Source organism: Podarcis filfolensis, assembly GCF_964270895.1.
Source record: "Podarcis filfolensis genome assembly, chromosome: Z".
NCBI lineage: Eukaryota > Metazoa > Chordata > Lepidosauria > Squamata > Lacertidae > Podarcis > Podarcis filfolensis.
Window position 1 is genome coordinate 29,063,941 of NC_139617.1, and position 20,294 is coordinate 29,084,234.

Below are 20,294 nucleotides of genomic sequence, written 5' to 3' on the forward strand. Positions count from 1 at the left end.
ATGTTTTGGGACTACAACTCCCATCATCCCTGACCATTGGTCCTGTTAGCTAGGGATGATGGGAGTTGTAGTCCCCAAACATCTAGAGGGCCGAGCTTGCCTATGCCTGGACTAGACAGTGCTCGGAAAACCCCATGAGATCCATCTGCTACAACAACAGTCAAGGTCTTGGTGGATACAAGCAATTTTATCCTCAAAATGCTTTGCAAACAAATCACAGCAAGCTACAGTTGGTTCTATCACCTCCTTTGGGCCAGCCTGTAAAGGGCCCCGTACAACTCAAAAAAGCTCTGCCGGATGACATGATGAGGATGCAATGGAGGCGGCAAAGGATGCCTTCTTCACTGTCTTCACTGCCACTAGGTAGACTTGATAATGAGCCCTTACCAGTGTTCGGTTGCATTCATTCAGATCTTCCTTCCACTTGCATTCAAGCTGTCTCCCAGCTTTTTTCCTCGCTCTAAGCTCTGGTGTATACCAGGGGGCCAATTCTCCTAAAGGCTGATCAAACTCTAAACAAACCACACTGGGCTATACCACATCTGCTTTCCAGCCCTGATAAATTCAATCACCCAGGAATCAATTACCCAGAAACTACCAGGAATGTTTATAAATCTGAACAGCATCATATAAGTGCTCATCTTTCATACTACAGCAAAATTCAGCTTAACTGTGACTATCTTCTTGAGTATTTGAAAATTATAAACTGTGGACAACAGGATGGTATGAGAAAACTTTAGTTTACTCAGTTTTAGAGAGAATAAAGGGAGGGGGGATCCAAAGGGGATACTCATGGTATATCCAATCAATGAACTGGTGAACATTCAGATCTCAGCTATCACAGTTCTTTACGCTCCTCTGTGAGACCTTCTGAGGTGACATTCAATATAGTAAATGCAACTGGACTCACAGCACAACTAGACACAAGCCTAGTCAGAAGTCAGTCCCATTTTCTTCCATGCAGTTTATTCCTAAATGTGTATAGGATTGAAACCTTGGTATTCACCTTATCCCAGAGACAGGAAACCTGTAATTTCCAGTGTTGTTGTACTCTAGCTCCTATCTGCCCCATGTAGTATGGCCAATGGCCAGGAATGATGTGATCTGGAGATAACAATAAGGCAAGAGCCACAGGTTCCCCATCTGTAACCTACTTGGTCCTGGTTCCTACTGTATATACTTAAAACTGATGGACTGAATTTCACAACTGAAGTTATAATGGAAGTGCATGTTGAGTTATTATTGTTACACCATGAACCTAGGGATGCAATTCTAGGTGACTTTAGCAGTAAGACAAATTCACAACTCCATAGGTCAAGTACTTCTTTACATTGCACATAATTAACCTTTGGAATTCACCTCCACAAGATGTCTGGATATCTCTACCTTAGAAGACCACAGGAGAGAATTAGACAAATTCATGGAGGAGAAGGCTACCAATGGATATCAGTTTCTGGGGAACAGCAGGAGAGGGCTCTTACGCATGTCCTGTTTGTCAGCTCCCCAGGACTTGGGCACTATAGGAAACAGGACAGTGCTATAGAAATCAATTTGAGTGCTATAGAAATCATCAACATTTCAGCATTTTTTGAACATCATTAAAAAACCAAAATGGGGTTTTGATACATGATTAAGTATCAACTAAAAAAATGGAAATTCACATCTTAAACTGCAAAACCATACACACACCATACTAGTAAGGATTTCCAACTACATTCAAATTTTAAGGAACTTGTTTTGCTAATTATGCTAAAAGGCTGCAAACACTTTTTTGTATTAATAACAAAAAAAATAGATTTAAAACTTTTGCACACCTGAAGACTGACAAAATCCAATTGTTGCTGGTGCCAATAAACTTTCTGTCACGGGCTTAATTTTCTGTTCATCACTGCTTGCCTCGCCTGCTGAATTCAGGTCCTCGTTTTCAGCTTCATTGGATGATGATGGTGATGTGGTAGAGGAATTGAGGGTTTCATTCTTTGCCTTTTTAACATTAATATTCCCTCTCTCTTTACGATTACTCTTGGAATTTCCCTTAGTGACTGCCCCTCTTTTTCTTTTCTTTTTCTCCTCATACAAGTCTTCCTCAGAAGAGGAAAGCAAGTCACCTCTAACTTGTTTGGAATTTCTTCTTTTGGGGCTTACTTTTTTCTTTTCTTTAGCATTGTTTCTTTTTACATTTAAATTATCTTCTGAAGTATCACAGACCTGTTCATTTTTGGGAGACTTTGCAGTGTCTGAAGCATTACCCTGCAACTTCTTAGAAACCCTTTCTCTTGAGTTCTTTTTATTTTCAGCAGTACTTTGTTTCTTGCCTTTACTTCCAGAAGAACAACTCTCTTTTTCAGGAGAAAACTTCTCCATTTCAGAAGAGGAATCACCTTGTCCCCTTGTAGAAATTTTTCTCCGATTTCCACTTTCCTTTCCTTCTGTGCCTTTTTTAGCTTTATTTCTAGCATCATCTGATGATTCACCAGTTTGTTCCGGCTTTAGTGACAGTCCTATATCATCAGAAGAAACATCACGTCCTTCCTTTGCCAGTGGTTCGCTTATCTTGCCTGAAATGCTACTCTCTTTTTCTGGAGACATATTCTGTTTACCTTTGGAGGCTCTCCCTTTGAAATCCCTTGTTCGTCTCCCCTTAAAACCTAGCTCTTTACAAGGTGCATCTTCCAAAGAATTGTCTAGCTTTTCTTTTCCTGGAGCAGAGACTTCAACATCATCAACTTCATTGCACACTTCACCCTTCTGCTTGGAATTTCTTTTTCCTTCTTTAATTTGTTCCTCTTCTGAAGAATCATTATCTTTCTTTGGTTCTTTTTTTGCAGCTTTTCTTGCAGACTCTGTTTTACTAAAATTCTCTCTCTCCAACTCAGAATCATTATTGGAAGAATCTGAACAGTTCTGGCGTTGTTTTTTCGCAGCTGCAATCAAATCCTGCTTTGCTTTTTCCTCTTTAGCATCAGAATCTGATCCAGAACTGGAACTTTTTCTTTTACGCTTTCCATTGTCCATCTTCACTGGCCGCCTCTTTAAAGCATTTAACACATCCTTGGGTGTTTCACTGTTGCTGTCAGTATCTGAAGTACTGTGGCTGCTTGCGGTTGCTGCTTGCAGGACTGCAGGCACCTCATCAGAATCAGAGCTTTGGTCCATTGTGTCTGGTTTGTTTGTCTCAGAAAATGTGTTAGACTGAGGACTGTGAACTGTAGTAACAGGAGAGTCTGGCTTATCTTTTTTCCTTTTAGATGGTGTGGATTTTCTCCTTTGTTTTTCACTGTATGCATCATTGCTGTCCTCTTCTGAATTACATAGTAAGGTGTTTATGTCTGTTGGGCGTCTCAGAGGTGTAGTTTTAACACGTGGAGACCTTCTGAGATCATGATCTTCTACCAAAGGAGTAATTTTACTTTCAGGTGGACATTCAGTGCCATGATTTTCTTTCCCGTCTTCGAGCTCATCTCCCTTTTCTGGCTTTCCATCTGGATCTTCAGCTTTTACAGAAGAACTAGCGAGGGAAACCGGAGTCAGTTTCACAACCAATGTTTTTGTTACTTTTGTTGTTGGTATCAATTTCATTCCTTTCCTGCTGTCTTTAGATCTTATATCTGCATTTACTGCCCCTTGCTCTGTTGCTCTACTTCCACTGCCCTGTTCACCGGCAGCTTTTTGTGCTTCCATACAAGATTCAAAAATATCTTCAGGAACTGATGAGGGAATTGATACAATATCCATATCTGTTGCCTCAGCTCTATTGGGTTCATACTGAAGATCAATTTTCACAGCTTTTTTATCTTTGCAGTTGGGTTTTTTGTTTCCTGATTGATCAATTATTGGTACATTTGGATCTGTATGTTCACTGACTTCTAATCCAACTTTATGCTCTTTTATTTCTTTCCCTTCCGTTTTCTTCTCTTCACCGGTATCCAAATTAATTGCAGTTTCGCTATCCTTGGTGTTTTTTTGCTTGGTTTTAGAATCTAGAGACCGAATCTCAAAATTCAGATCTTCGTCCAATGCCATATGAGCCTTTTTTATGTCACTCAACACAGATTTAAAAGCCTTCAGCTGACGTAATTGCACCGTCGGGTTTATTTCAGAATTTTCAATTGCCTGCTTCAAAAAATTAACAAAACTAGCATTCATATTTGTTGTTGTTTCAACTAGTTTTTTAGTTTTTTTAAGCAGGACTTTTGGCACCATCAGTGCTTTGTAGGAATAGGTGAGAGCACCAGAATGTGGATGGTTTTGTTTCTTTTCTTCTCCATTACAACTTGAACTATTTTTCTTCGGAGAATATTTAAGTGTATTATCATATATTTTACCTTTGTCATTGTCAACTCTGATTCTCTTTTTATTTTGCTGTAATAACTGTTCTAAATTTTCAAACACACTATCACAGGCAGTAACCAAGTCCAGCAAAGGTTCTGGTTGGCAGATATAGCAATGCCATTGACTGTTTTCATCCAGTATGGTTGATAGTTCTTTTCGTCCTAAGTTTCGTAATATACATTTTTTGCAGAAGGCGTTATGGCAAAAGTCACAGCAAATTAAGTTTCCACCTTCAGCACACCATCTGAAATTAATAAAGTTTGAATATATTTTTTAAAAAATATGTTGGCATAAATTAGGAAAACTCTGTTACATAAGTATCTAAAGTCAGTTATTGATCATCAAAAATATTTCTCAGAAGTACAAGTATCCAGAGAAAACAAGAGAAATTTAGTGCTATTTTCACAAATACTGCTTTCAGGCAGAGCTAGTGACACATTTGCCTCAACACACATAATGCCTGCAGCACTAAATCCACATCCTCCCCCCCCCCAATTTTATTGCACCTGTGTTGTACATGCACAGTGGCAAGACAGCATGCAAGTTAAATAAGAAAAATCATAGATCATAAAATCAGAGTTGGAAGGGACCACAAGGATCATCCAGTCCAACCCCCTGCAGTGCAGGAATCTTTCATCCAAAAGGGGCTCAAAGTACACAGTGGGCATGGAGAACTTGAATATAATTTTTTACTCCATACTAACTTTCCATTTCTTTCTGCACTTTAGAATTCAGCTATCCCCCACAGTCTAGGTGCCATCCAGTTGCCTTAGATTATAACTACCATTCACCCAAGACAGCACAATCACTGGCTGGGGCTGATGGGAGTTCTAGTCCAAAACACACAGAGGGGAGGTACTTGGTTGGGAAAAGCTGACTTAACCAATTGGCTGGAATATACTTGTACTAGCAAGAAAAAAATGATATACAAAATGTTATATCATAACCACAGAAATGTTTTAATCAACTTTATACAATGCTATATACGATGTTACTTTAACATAACATTCATAATTTAGGTCAGAAGCCAAAAGAGCCCTTGAGACTTGGGCTTTTGACATTTTTCTTTCAACAAAGAAGCCCCAGGATAACTACTCTGATATTTCATTCAGTTTCAAAACAGCTTGCCATGAGTTAAGAGGGCAAAGTGCTGTTGAAGAAACTAAAGTCCAGAAATCACTTGCAGTGCAAGTAACAAGGTGCATGGTTCTTTATATCCGGACTATAAATACTGACAAGCACTTCAAGAAATGTACTCGCTAATACTGATCAATGTAGGCTCAAATATGCCCCTGTTCACTCTATAAAATTTTAGGATATTGAGGAATCTTTATACACCTACCTACACTGTTCATCAATTCCATCTGCATCACGGCTGATGTCATCACTCATATAATATTTGAAGCAAGTCTATGAAGAAAATAAATTTCTTCTTTCAGAAACCTTAACAATTTTGCAGACTATGTAATAATATACACTAAACATTATTATTGACCTCATACTGCTGTTAAAGTGAATAAACTTCGCACAATAGAAAGAAACTTCTTCATACTCAAGGCACTGCCAGGCAAAACTTATTCTTGATGTGCAGATTAAGGATACTGGTTACTGTATTCCATGTAACTGTACTGGGGGGGGGGTGTTATTCTGTCATTTGCCTTTTTGAAGGACCAAGCCTGAATGTTCTGAAATATTGGCTGATTTTTTTCCTCTAGGGCTACATTTAATTGCTCTCCTTCTCCTCAACTGGATGGCTGGGTTTTACAAAGAGCTCCACCACTACAGGGAAGGAGCAATGTAAACATTAATACATGTCCTTTTTGTAGAGAGGTGCAAAATAGATTTACTTTCATCCTACTAAAACACCAAGGAATAACTTCTGAATGGCATCTGGGCAACTTACTGGCTGACATGAACAAAATAATAATAGAAACACTTGCTAAATTTCTCTTTTCTGCTGCAAAGTTCTATAAAGATATTAATTTTATTGCATTTTGGTTTGCTTTTATACTTAGTTTATATAACATGTATTTTAACTCTTTGTATGTTACAAATTGTATGATTTTAGTGTTTTCATTTGTCTGTAAACGTATTATAAAATTTGTTCCTGCTTACCCATGGAGCGCCAAAGCATGGTTTATTGTTAAATGAATGCAAAAATAGCCTCCCCCATTAAGCCATCTCTCTAAAGTACTATAGAACATGGAAAAGTAGAGAGCTGGCTTTTCTGCGGGGCTATCAAAATATCTAACACTTCATTTATACCCTGCCTTCTGATTTTAAAAATATCTGAAGTGACTAAAAATGAAATCCACAATAGAATAATGTGACAATGGATTGGAGAGTGGGACACAGAGACAGGACCTGCATATCACAAGTATCTGGTGGAAGCAAGAAATGAGACATATATATATATATATATATATATATATGTGTGTGTGTGTGTGTGTGTGTGTGTCCTATGCACAGAGATGCATTCCTTTTTTCTTTCACTAATGCATCCAGATTGAGTCCAGATGTCACGCTAAAACATAGTTTAGCATGAATGAGCCATAGCAAGCCCCTGACATAACCGCAAGGGGGAATTCAGAACCGCTCACTTCTGGTTAAGCAAAAACCTTGCTAGGTCATCTGGATCCTAAACTGTGGTTACTGTTACGAGTAATTTCAATCAAACCATAGGTGATGAAACTGGCTTTTACAAAATATTTACAAAGTTTGTCAAACCATATAACATAGCAGACTGAGATTAAGCAAAATGTAAGCTTCTGAATACCTCCTTGCAGTGAAGTGGGAGGGGCAGGCGCACATGTCCAAAGCTCATTGCAGTTCATCCTCATCATACTAACCAATGCATCTTCCCCAGAGAAATCTGCCTCAGTGAAGGCTAGGATACCAATATTTTGAATGGGAAAGATACATAAGCTGCCCTCCCTGGACCCAGTGTCACCAAGTGCAGTAACTTAAAACTTATCACTGAAATAAAAGACTGTTGTTCCCTTATGTGAGAGAAAGTAAATGGATGTATCTATCTACATACACTGTGGGAATGGAACCACCTGTCATCTGCCTCAATGAACCCTGTCTCTTGTGGGTAGCAGGTTTTGTTCTAAGCCTGAATGAAAAAATTGAATTCTATATACACATAAGAGGGTATACACACACATCCAACATTTACATACCTTACATATAAGTACTTTTAATGTGGGATGTCTATAGATTGAATCCTTTTGAAAATGATTCACCTGCTGACCACAAGCTGTACAGCTCACAATACCATGTAGCCCTTCCTCTACAAAAAAAGTCAGAAGGACCATATCAATTTTTCTTCTACAAAAACCTCCTTTTTCCAACATAACAGCTTGCATGTCATTGTTAGAAGGACTCTGAGTGTCACTACTTCTGCAATATCACCAATTGCAGAGGTATCTTTAAAAGGCTAAAGAAAACTGTTGTAACCAGTTAAGAATTATTTTCTTCCCCCTGAAGCATTGGATTCACACATAAATATTAAATTAGCTTCTTATGGAATGGCGCAACCTAAATAATCAGTAAAAAATCTTAAAGATTGACTTCACAGATTGCAATCCTGCATTCAGTTTTGCTAGAGATTTAACAACTGCATTGGGAATTTGATTGTTCAACAGGGTGCAGAATTGCAGTCTACGTTGTGAGCATAAAAATAATATTTAATTCACCCACGAGCACAAATTTATGAAAGCTTTTAACATTATTCACATTTCAAATGAGGAAAGACTAAAGAAGAAAACAGAGGGGAAATGTTGTATTAAAATTATTTTTAAAAACTAAACAAAAACACCTAAAGAAAAATATTGCCCCTGAACAATTGCTGTAACCTGCTAAGCTGACTCCTTTCCATCCGACACACAAAAACATACCCTTCATCCCACCTCCCATTTATCTTCTTTCTGCTTCACTATCTCCCTAATCATCCGACTGATATTAGGATTTTCTGTAATTCACAAAAGGGGCTCCTCTTTTCTGATTGCTGCTTTTCAAAAACTAATTTTAGTTATAATTCTTCTGCAATCCTATTATGATGGAATATTAATAACATATTACTATATTATTCTTAAAGATACTGAAAAATCTTTTAAGTATTGATTGCAGCTTTAAAATAACCCACTACGTTGCAATCATCAGTTTTGGCATCCAAAAATAAAGTTGCACATTACAGGAGGCAAATTATGCAAAGAACTCCTCATCTAAATGTGTCCCACACTATGTTCTTCTCTCACTATAATAATTTACTAATTATGAAATAAATTACTAATGTAATGCTGAGCTAATGCAAGAGCCCCCAAACCTGGTGGGGCTATCAATGGTCCCTTGATCTTTCTTCCCATCAACAACTCAGCCTTACTCCTTGCTCCCAAATTCCTTTAATGGCACAGCTGCCCTTGCACTTATGGTGAAACTCTTCTAGAATTCATTGATGCCTAGGAACACAAGAATTGCTGCACTAGGTTAGACCAAGGGTCCCATCTCATTATCAAGCAGTCTGTTTACTACAGTGGTCAATCCAGTGTCTCTAGAAAGCTCACAAGCATCAAGAGTGCAGAGGTAATTCAGACTTTTTAATAATAATAATAGAATGATTTAAATGCATCATTGAACTTAATTCAAGTGCATTTACCTCCACGCTTCTTTTGAGCTTCAGGTTTCGTTCTAGCAGTATTTCTGTTCCTAAATTCAGGTCCTTTAAAGTCATCTTTGTCTTCATTACGTACTGGCTCTGGCTGTACAACAATTGTACCTAAGATGACAATTTAAAAATTACACCAAATTATTAAATGCAGAATTGTAATATAAAAGTCTAGCAGGGTTTTCCTATACTCTTACTGAAAGGATGACCAACTCATCTAACACAAAAGGCATCAAAGTTATACAGTACATGTGGCTCACATAGTGCTGGGCATACAAATATGGAGATTAACATACTATATACAAAGCCTAAAAGAGAAATTGCATTCATTCATGTTCCATATATATCACACAGAACTTTAGCATAGTTCTGGCAAGACCATCAGAGGACCAGGAAAAAAATAGTTATGGGTTATATTAAGCCTCAGGCCACTAGCCGTCTATCCCTACTCTTTTAAACAGGTGGCGATGCTTCTATTAGTCCTCATTCCTTTCACCCCATATCTTATGCTGAAAGTAAACTGCCATGTTCCCCTTACCCTCACTCCCATGAAATGGCCAGGAACATTAATAGCTGTCATTATATTAGACCATTTGAAATTAAGGTTGCAACTATTTGTCATACGTGCACTGCAGAAACCAATCACAGCAACTACAAGCGGTCTTCCCTCTCTCAAAATACATTCAGTAATACAAAGCATGGACTATGACCTTTCTAGGCTGTTTTACTGGCTGCCACTCGAGACAATGGGGAAAATCAAAACAGAATGGCATGTGTTTTACCAGAGGATGTTAATGGTGGTGATACATGACTCTCTACTGAGGATAGAGACAGAAAGCAACAAGACGTCCTGGAAGGTGTGCTGTTTTTCAGGTGCAAAGATTCACAAAGTTGCCAGGTCTTATAAAGTCCACTGACCACAAACCCTTCCTTATGATGCATGCAAGTACAAACAATTCTGTCAGTCACAGCTTTCAATGTATAGCAAAGGACTCTGGCTGGGAAATTGAAGGGCCTTGGGGCACAGGTGTTTTTTTCATCATTTCTTCCTGTTGAAGGTCATGGCCCAGGGAGAGGAAAATACTGAGGTAGACCACTGACTGTGCTGGTGGTGTCATCAGGAAAGCTTAGGCATAGACATCTTAAGACCATGTTCTCCATTTCCTTGAAGTAGGACTTCTGGCAAGAGAGGAGTTGCACCTCAAAGTAGTTGGAAATGTGTTGGCTGACAGTCTCAAAAACCTGACTAACAGAACTTTAAATTAAATCCTGAAGGGGAGGGAGACAATATTAGATATGACTAGGGAACAAATGGTACTGGGATAATAGCTTCATTGATGCATAGGAAACTGAGGCAGTGCTACAGAAACCTGCTAAAGGTAGAAAACAACAAGAAGGAAGCAGGTGGAGGAATTAACTCATGGTTTAAGTTATCTCTGCACAGAGTATGGGAAACAGGCAAGAAAAATTTGAGCTCTTTATGCAGGATGTCAAATATGACCTAATAGGCATTACTGAAACTTGGTGGGATGAGACTCATGACTGGAATGTAGAAACTGAGGGATATAACCGATTCAAAAGGAACAGACTAAACCAGGGGTTGTCAACCTGGTCCTTACCACCCACAAGTGGGCATTTCAGGATTCTAGGTGGGTGGTAGGGGGTTCTACGGCACAAGCTGAATCCTTCTTCCCTAGAGCACTGGTGGGCGGTAAGGAAATTTTACCATCAAGAAAGATGCATTAGTGGGCGCTGGGAATAAAAAAGTTGACTACCCCCAAACTAAACAAAATGAGAGGAGAAGCAATATATGTAAAAGATTATCTCTTCACAAGTATATACAATTACCTGGAGCATGGAAGGCAGACTGATATATGGGTAAAAAATGTACAAGAGTGAAACAAGAGTGACCTATTTGCCTTCCTACAGCAGATTGCAAAACATTCAAAAAAGTGAGATAAACGGTAGAAAGAATGGGAGACTTCTCCTGCCCTGGGGGGGGGGGGCAGGGTGGGTAGGACTCAAGCCCAACAGCTTCAAGTTATAAGAAAGGAGATTCTGAGTAAACATCCTGGGGAGAACTTTCTGATAGTAAGATCTGTTCAACAATGGAATGGATTCTCTGTGAATCATAGAATTGTCAAGTTAAGGGACCCTGTGGGTTATCTAGCTGAATTCCCTCCAGTGCAGGAATCTCAACTAAAGCATCACCGACAGATAACCATCCAACCTCTGCTTAGAAACCTCCAATGAAGGAGAATCCACCACATCCTATGAGACATGAGAAATAAACATGAGGCTGCTCTTTTAAGCAGCAGCACTCAGCAATATTGCAACATCCATTCCTAGTCCAATGATGGTGGTTCCCAATTAGCTAAGTATAGCAGACCCCTCCCCTTCTTTTTCAAAAGCCAACCCCCTACTTTTGGAAATCATGGTATCACATGACCCACGCAAGATGCCAACCCCCGTCAAAAAAGCAGGCTGTCCCGGACAGTTGATGCGTATGTGCCATGAACCACCAATTGGGAACCATTAGGCTAGGATTTTGCAAATAATTATTTGCCCCACTTCCAACACAGTTATCACAGAAAAACATCCTACAGATGTTGCTGGGCTCCAGGATTCATATTCTCACCATCCCTGACTATGGGCCATGCTACCTGGGGCTGACAGAAGCTGGAATCCAACAATGTCTGATGGCTACACACTAGCCACCCCTAACTTGAAGTAACAAAGTAAAGCAGAGAGGGAAAACATGTTTTACATAATGAGGGATTCGATATTTTGTTGCTCTGAAGCTTTAAGAAAATTCCCAGGAATGAGTTCTTGACAAAAGGAACAAAAATAATTTCCAGTTTTATCCCAGTTTCACTGAAATTACAAGTTTCAATGCTTCTAGGTAGCGTGTACAGGCAGTATCCTAGCTAAATTTTAATATACACGGTATGCTGTTAGAATATTTCATAATTTATGGAATAAGTTACCTTTAGGCAAGCTTTTCATATCAACTTCATTTTCGGAGTTTTCATTTGAAACATCTTGATTTGTGGTTTCATCTAAGGTCTGTTCATCATCTGAGCCAACATACTTTGTTACAACTGTAGGTTTCCTGCATGAGCAGCAGACACATATATTTATACTACAAACAGTACATGTGAAGCCAAATTATCTCCACTATTTATCAAAACATTCTTTTAGATAACAGAATCTAGTGAATAGTATTATATAGATAGGCAATATAATGGCCAATGAAACTGAGCTGTAAGATGTGCAGATTACAAACACTGAAAATATAATGCCAAATTTACATAATGCTGTATTAATTACCCATTACTATTTTTATTAGTATGTGTACTGTTTATATGCCAAAGTGGCTTATAACTAAGAAAGTCATATTTGACCCATTTTTGAAAGCTTAAAGGCTGACTGAATTACATGATTAGAAAAAGAAAACAAGAAATACCGCTATCTATACCTTCATTTATTAGTTCATTCATTCATTCAATTTATATACCACCTGGAATAGGCATAGGCAAACTTGGCCCTCCAGATGTTTTGAGACTACAATTCCCATCATCCCTGACCACTGGTCCTGTAAAAAGGGATGATGGGAGTTGTCCCAAAACATCTGGAGGGCCAAGTTTGCCTATGCCTGACCTGGAGTATTAATTCCGTATTTGTAGTGAATCTATTAAATATTTAGGTATGCCTATACCAAAAGATATAACTCAATTAAAGGTAACAGTAAAGGGACCCCTGACGGTTAAGTCCAGTCGTGGACAACTCTGGGGTTGCGGCGCTCATCTTGCTTTACTGGCCGAGGGAGCCGGCGTATGGCTTCCGGGTCAAGCTGCTTCTGGTGAACCAGAGCAACGCACGGAAACACCGTTTACCCTCCAACCAGAGAAGTACCTATTTATCTACTTGCACTTTGACGTGCTTTCGAACTGCTAGGTAGGCAGGAGCAAGGACCGAGCAACCGGAGCTTACCCCGTCGTGGGGATTCGAACCGCCAACCTTCTGATCGGCAAGCCTTAGGCTCTGTGATTTAGACCACAGTGCCACCCGCGGCCCTTATAACTCAATTAGTAATATGCAATTTAAATAAAATATAAAGAGAGGTTTCTTCAGATATTGATAGATGGGAATCATTAAACTTTACTCCTTTGGGAAAGGTGACTGCTCTCAAAATGAACATTATTCCCAGATTAATTTATATTCTAAGAGGAATCCTAGTTCATCTATCTGGAAAGTATTTTCAGAAAATAAAAAAATTTCTAGGGAGAGAGAGTCTTTGATTCTGAGAATATCTTTACAGAAAATGCAATTACAAATTAAGGAGGAAGGATTCAGGATTCTGAATCTGAATCTGGAGCTATATTATCATGCATATTTATTGTCAAGTATTAAATGATGAAAGCCAACAATTGGTGTTACAGTGGTACCTCAGGCTACATACGCTTCAGGTTACATATGCTTCAGGTTACAGACTCTGCTAACCAAGAAATAGTGCTTCAGGTTAAGAACTTTGCTTCAGGTTGAGAACAGAAATCATGCTCCAGCGGCGCAGCAGCAGTGGGAGGCCCCATTAGCTAAAGTGGTGCTTCAGGTTAAGAACAGTTTCAGGTTAAGTACAGACCTCCGGAACGAATTAAGTACTTAACCCTTAGCACCACTGTATTTTTCCAATTTGGACAACTTTGGAATATACACATATAGCACTTTTGTTTGGATAAACAGTATGAGGATCAAAATACATTAGAACTCTGGTATCTCTGGAAATAATTAGAGTGGTATCTTGGTTCTCGAACTTAATCTGTTCTGGCAGTACGTTTGACTCCCAAAACCATTTGAAAACCAAGGCATGGATTCCGATTGGCTGCAGGAGCTTCCTGCACTCAAGCGGAAGCCACGTCAAACATTTGGCTTCTGAAAAACGTTCAGAAACCAGAAAACTTACTTCAGGGTTTGCAGCGTTTGGGAGCCAAAACGTACAAGTACCAAGGCATTCAAGAACCAAGGTACGACTGTATGTCTGTTAGAAAGTTATGGAATGTGATGCCTAATAAAAACAACTTGACCCCTTTTCCCACGGTAAATTGACTTTACGGAGAAAGCCATCAAAAATTAAGAAAAATATGGTGATAAGGAAAATTGGATGGACGTGGATGTATTGACTTTGGATCAACTGAAATATGACAATGAATTTTTACATTGTGTTATGAGATAAATATCAGCTATCGGATGTAATCCAATGGCAATATTTACAACTACAACATTTTTTAACAATTATGTTTGGACCAGCAGCATTTTCAGCTTCTGAGACACCTGAGATACTAAAAAAACTGGTTAAATCCTTTAGAACTAAAAAAAACCCATGATTACTTTTTACAGATATTTGTTACAAATAAATCAATTTCATATGGAGATGTTAAGAAATGAATGGAATAAAGAATTGGAGGTTCGTATATTGCCTTGACAATGGGAGTGTTTTAACTTCTATAGCAAGGGTGTCAATGAACCTTAAATCATTACTTACACAACAGAAAATAATATTTAGAATTTATTGGTCTCCACTACGTTTGTATAGAAAAGGACTGTCTTGAGACAGCAGTATGTTGGAAATAATGCTTCTTTAAAACACACATTTTTACAATGTCCTATACTTACTATGTTTTGGAAAAAAGTAGTGAATTATATAAATATGTCTGTGCAAAAAAAGCTAAAATTTTCAGATGATAATGTTCTTTTGAACTACATACCTACTATATGGAATTTGACAGCTGGACAACGTAATTGGATTCTCCGTGCCCTTACTATGGGCAAAAGACTGATATTGCTGCACTGGAGCGATAAATGTATGGCTCCACTTATTCAATGGATTGAAGCTGACTACTGTTGCCACCTATGAGCAGATTGCTTATTGACGTAGACTTTGCATGGATATGTATAATGAAATTTGGAACTCATTTACACAAAATACAGAAGGTTTAAAATTGTGTTTGTTAACTGTTAACATTTGTTTTAGTAATATACACTTCTTTCTCTTTCTTCATTTTTTATATAAAAAACTCACTTTTTATGTTTTGTATTTAAGTTTTTAAAAATAAATAAGAATTTAAGGAGGGGTTATATACCACCCTTCTTCCAAGGATCACAGGGCAGGTTACAGTATAAAAACAGAAAAATATGTAACATAGTAACATGTACTATTTCTTAATCCACCATGGATTCTAACAGACAATGAGTTGTTCCTTCAGACTCACTGTAGCAAGCAATTCAAACTGGTAAACAGAATATCAAACTAACCTTTTGGAACGTGGTGAACATAGCGATTTGGACTTTTCAGAAGAGCTGCTACCCTGAATATGAAAGGGAGAGGAAACACAAAATCGCAAGCCATATACAATTAAACATCCCTATGCATGCACATCAATTTATACATAACTTACTATGAAGTTTAAGGACAACTCTAACCTACTTTTATATATGTAAATGTAACTAACTGGGCTTGAGGTTTAGATATAAACTATAAAATGCAATGGAATTAAATAATTGTATAAAAGTAAACACTAGACTTCAAATCTTGATGATCTTACCAACTGCTTTCAGCCACATTAATAAAGTATAGCAAGAGCAGGAAGGTTTGCACATCTGTAAATCTCATACAGGAAAGCACTGTCCATATGAACAATATAGTTTGCATGAATATTATGAACCACAGGCCAGAACATACAATCTTTCTAGGTTAAGTAATCCTAAAATCAGTAAAATTAACATCCTCCACAAAATTAAAAGTCACAGTTGAGATGCTTAATGGGCACAAACAATTTATTAAAATTATTTGTAAGAAGAAAATTGCCTCTGAAACAAAAAACCAGAAACCAATAGCTGGATCTCATAAAAATGAAAGAACTGAAAAAATACTGAATTTATATGCTGAATATAAGATAATTCCTCAAGTTTTCAAAATACCAAAAAATAAAACCAAGTTATTATTGTTGTGGTTCATTTGTTATCACTGGCTTATTAAAGCTGCACTATACATCCTGGGAATTTCCAAAATTATAAACAAAATTATTTCTAAATAGATACTCTATACAAATTCACTCTTACACACCATAGAGAAAGTAACCTAAGCAATCTGAGCTCATACGAAATCAATCACCACTTTCCGCAACTGTTTTTCATTATTATAAACTAAGCTACTAAATTGTTCTTACTTCTTCCCTGCAGTTTTCCATTGGAGTTGGAACTGGAGTTGGAATATTTTCCGTCATAGCAAATTTATCTGTAAGAAACGGATGGAATATGTTCACGCGTAAAGATGGATAGTAATGATTCACAATACACAAAACAGAAACAATGCATATAACTACACTGTAGGCAAAGTACTGTACTATCTTCCACAAACAACTCAAACAGATCCTGGCTGGGTTGTATTTATTTAGTACTAGATCAAATCAGAAAGAAACACTAAAAACCAAGGATTCTCTTCAGAAAATAAAATCAGATTGTCACAGAGTACCTTTAGAAAGTGACAACCAACAATGCAGGCCAATTCCCCATTTCCCTCTGGAAAAAGTGGGGGACAAGGGAGAGAGAGAGAGGAGTGTCAGCTACTAATGAACCAAGGGGTACTTCTTTCCAAAGGTACACAACAGTACATGCTCCCCCTGCCCAGTGTTTGAAACTCCCCTTGTTCCAGGTGCATTTTGCAACAGGGAATTTCATTAGTGCGAGCTGTTTCTGAGCTCTAAGATTTCAGATTAAACCTGAAGAGTGGAAGGAAGACCTTTTTCTGCCTCCCCTCTTCCAGCTACTCTCTGAAGACTAGAGAAGAGAATATTAGGGGGGTGGGCAAATGAAAGACTAGACCATTTGAAAAATGAACACAATATTTTAGCTGCAGTTCATTCATTTTTAGCTTTGCATTCTTGTTATAAAAAATGCCTAGACATTTCATTCTTGCGGCCATAATCTAGGTTTAAGGTGCCATTTAGCTTCTGGCTTTCATATCTCAATTTCTAACACTGCCCCCACCCTCCACATTTCCATGGCAACCACATTTTTTGCTTAGACAAAAATTAATCCATATCTGCAGTTTGTGGAAAAGAGTGATTCTCCAATGCAAAAACAGATGGTCATCATTTTTAGCACCAATATTTGCATAAAAATGTAAATCAGTCAGATTTAAAATGTAAATAAGTCAGATTACATTGTTTACAGCCAACGGCAATTTATAATGTAAATCAAAAAACAAACGCAAAAATAAGATAAATCATTCAATTTTTCAGAACTGCAAATTATCAAAAATTAAAGTTATAAAGTTCTCCTGATTATTTACATTTTAAAAATACCCTTGACAGGCAACAGAGTTTTGAGTCAAAAAGGTTCAGCATAACTTTCTCATTGCTAGGACATATAAGGCTACTCTGAAAGTAGTTTTATATGTTCCTCATTTACCCAGCTTTGGGAATGCAGTGCAAGGGCTCTGTATTGTGCCGGAGCCCTCATGTCTCCTTCCCAAAGCTTGGCAGAATCCCAGTGTCCTGGCGCTGTCTTCCCAAAGCCCAGTAAGCATGGTGGCACCTTCCTTACCAGCTTCCAGCAAGGCACCTCCTCACTTACTAGGTCCTAAGACAATCTCAAGACCCTCCTGTGACCTTCCCAGACTCCAGTAAGCAGTCCTCCACCTGCAGGAGGGTGGTTCCAGGGGTTCCTGACTTTGTGCAATCTCGCCTTTGCACAAGGACCCAACCCTCGTGAAAGTGGTGGGCCTATACCTGTACCTATAAAGTCTAGCCTCTCAAATCCCAAGTACAAACTACTAGACACTAGTAATCTAAAGAGATACTGAACATCAAGTAACCTGAAAACTGAAAGAATGAAGACAGAATAAAAAGAAAGCTGGAAGGCTGCAATCCTGTGTCCAGCACAACACTTTCATCTACTTGAAATGATTGGTTTTTCTTCATGTAACATGTTCAGTTTTGTTTTCATACATGAGCAGACCTTGTCACACAAACCTTGCCCATGTATGAAAGGATCCCTACTCACTCATATCTTAGTAGGGGGTTTATTTTACAGTAATTAGCATTAATCATTAGAATTCCCCAGATCTGATAATGTAGCAGTTATTTCTATGTTATTTTGCAACAGTTTCTGAATTAGCCACAAAACTCCTAGCAACATTCAATGTAATACATGAGAACTAAGGTTGGCATGGGCAGAAAGGTAATACCATATACTACTTAGAGCTGTGTAAGCAGAACTAATATAAAGAACTATGGAAACACTGAACACAGACTAAGGTAAACATATCTGACATATTTATTAACGTATTTATTAATAAAGTGAATGATTTAGTCATATTGGTGGCAAGATCAGCCAGAATGAGCAGTTTAGGATGCAGCTGATTCCTGGCTAAGCCAGCGTTAAGTCTTCAACTCCAGCTCAGGAAAAACACACCAGCATAATTTGCTCATCCTGGCTCAGTCCAGCTTAGTGTAAGGCCCCAAAAGATGTTCCAGGAGTGTAGCGATACCAGAAAGGAGGTGCTTAGGCTGGATCTGAAGCCTGTTCAGCTCAGTCATGTGACCCAGCCTATAACACTATTCTAAAGGCTTGTTTTCCATCCACCACGCTTAGGCACAGCAGGGGGTTGGATCTGGTGCAGATCAACTTATACAAACTTACTCTGCACAAGGTTACTCCCTAAGTTACAGATGCCTAAACAATACATCAAAGAAGGTACAACTCACCTCTCAGAGTCATCAAGAATTATATTTCAGAACTAAATAGTTTTGCTGAATGGCATGACAGAATGAACATACAAGGAGCACAGATCTGAACAGGTTTTAAATAGTAAGGCTGTTTTACCTATAGTTAATCTTGGAGGAGACTTTGCATCCTCAGATTCTTCTGATGAGTGAGCCAAAAAGTCATGAAGCTTCTGCACCAATGTAGTCAACTTGCTTTCACTGTTTAAAAAAAAATGCACCATTTGAATGTTTGCCTTTTTGTAAATATTGTCAGTGTGTAGCAAGGTCTATTTCCATTATGACATGCAATCTCAAACTCTCTCAAAAATAGCAGTGTCCAGTTTTCGAGACATCTCTTGGGTTAAGAAACAAATATAAGCCTCAAGTGAAAGGGGGAGTGAAGGATGGGGGGGAGAAACAAACTCATTCTGTTCTCCTGTCTTCCAAGGTCTACACACTTGACTGCTATGCATGTTCTATCTACCTCCTTGGAATGTTCTATGCCCCAATATCTGAGAAGCCTAATGACATTCTCGTCAAACCATTTCAGGATCAGGACTAGGCCTGGGTGATGTAGCAACTTATCGCCCAGGATCAGTATGAGGAACAGACCACAATGAAAGCTTCACTCAACAATATATCACTGGTGAAACTGCCGCTGCTCCTAAGACCCTCTGCTGTTGGCTACTGTAGCCTGGTCCAACTTCAGGGAGAAAGGTGCAGAGTAGCCTGCCAACCCTGCACAAGCGAAGGCAACCTCAGAAAGGAGCCCTGGGACATCAGGGCTGGCTCAGGAGGTGAGCAGCAGGCTGGAGTCAACTGCATTGGCCCCAGCCCACCAGACGTTTGGGTGAAAGTGCCTCAGCTCCCGCGATGAGAGCTAAAGCAGTTTCACCCCAAACACGATGTTTGGCTGATGATACATTGCAATGTTGAAAACCTAACATTGCCCAGCCCTAGTCAGGACCAGTGTTAGAAACTCAAATATATGAGCTAGATGCCAAATGGCTCCTTAAACCAGGGTTACTTTCACCAAAACGTAATGTCTAGTTGCCATTTTGGAGCCAGAAGGCTCAAAAGTTGTATCTTTCCATTCAACTTTTTGGTTCCTGAAATTCATTCTGATTGTACAGATAAAATATCATGGATAGAATTCCAAAAATGTGTTGGTCTGTGAAAACTGGCAAAATCCAAGGATCCCAAGGCATGAACCTCCAGATAGTGGAGACATCAGGTACCATCCTGGTGCCCAGGCATCTTCAATTGGTCACAGGTGGCTGATAGCCATGTGCAAAATGCACTTGGTGCCTGGTTAATTTCCAAAGCTGGTCAGGACTAATTCTGACAAGTTAAATCAACAAAGAACAGTTCCATCCATGGACACTCCAAAAAGTATTCAACAAAATTTAACAAATGTACCCCTTTTGCATGCAGTGTCTGCAAATATGAGCATATAACTGGGATGTGAAATTTCTGTGTGTGCAGAGCCCACCACATGGATCAAGAGCTTTAAAATACAGCTTCTGCTA

The 20,294-nt window shown here is 38.6% G+C and overlaps 1 protein-coding gene across 12 annotated transcripts in view; it reads right to left on the reverse strand.

Moving 5' to 3' along the window:
• ATRX (ATRX chromatin remodeler) overlaps positions 1-20,294 on the reverse strand; it is a 91,875-nt gene that overhangs the window by 58,041 nt on the left and 13,540 nt on the right. For 5 of the 12 annotated variants that reach the window (XM_083596229.1, XM_083596230.1, XM_083596225.1 and 2 more), the window contains 8 exons: positions 18,884-18,984; positions 16,225-16,292; positions 15,311-15,363; positions 11,986-12,110; positions 8,990-9,109; positions 7,515-7,624; positions 5,675-5,742; positions 1,815-4,576 (listed from right to left, as the gene is read on the reverse strand). In XM_083596229.1, the coding sequence (XP_083452355.1) occupies positions 1,815-4,576; positions 5,675-5,742; positions 7,515-7,624; positions 8,990-9,109; positions 11,986-12,110; positions 15,311-15,363; positions 16,225-16,292; positions 18,884-18,984 (3,407 nt within the window). The remainder of the gene's footprint in view (positions 1-1,814; positions 4,577-5,674; positions 5,743-7,514; positions 7,625-8,989; positions 9,110-11,985; positions 12,111-15,310; positions 15,364-16,224; positions 16,293-18,883; positions 18,985-20,294) is intronic. The other 7 variants (XM_083596228.1, XM_083596232.1, XM_083596231.1 and 4 more) reach the window with 3 other exon arrangements.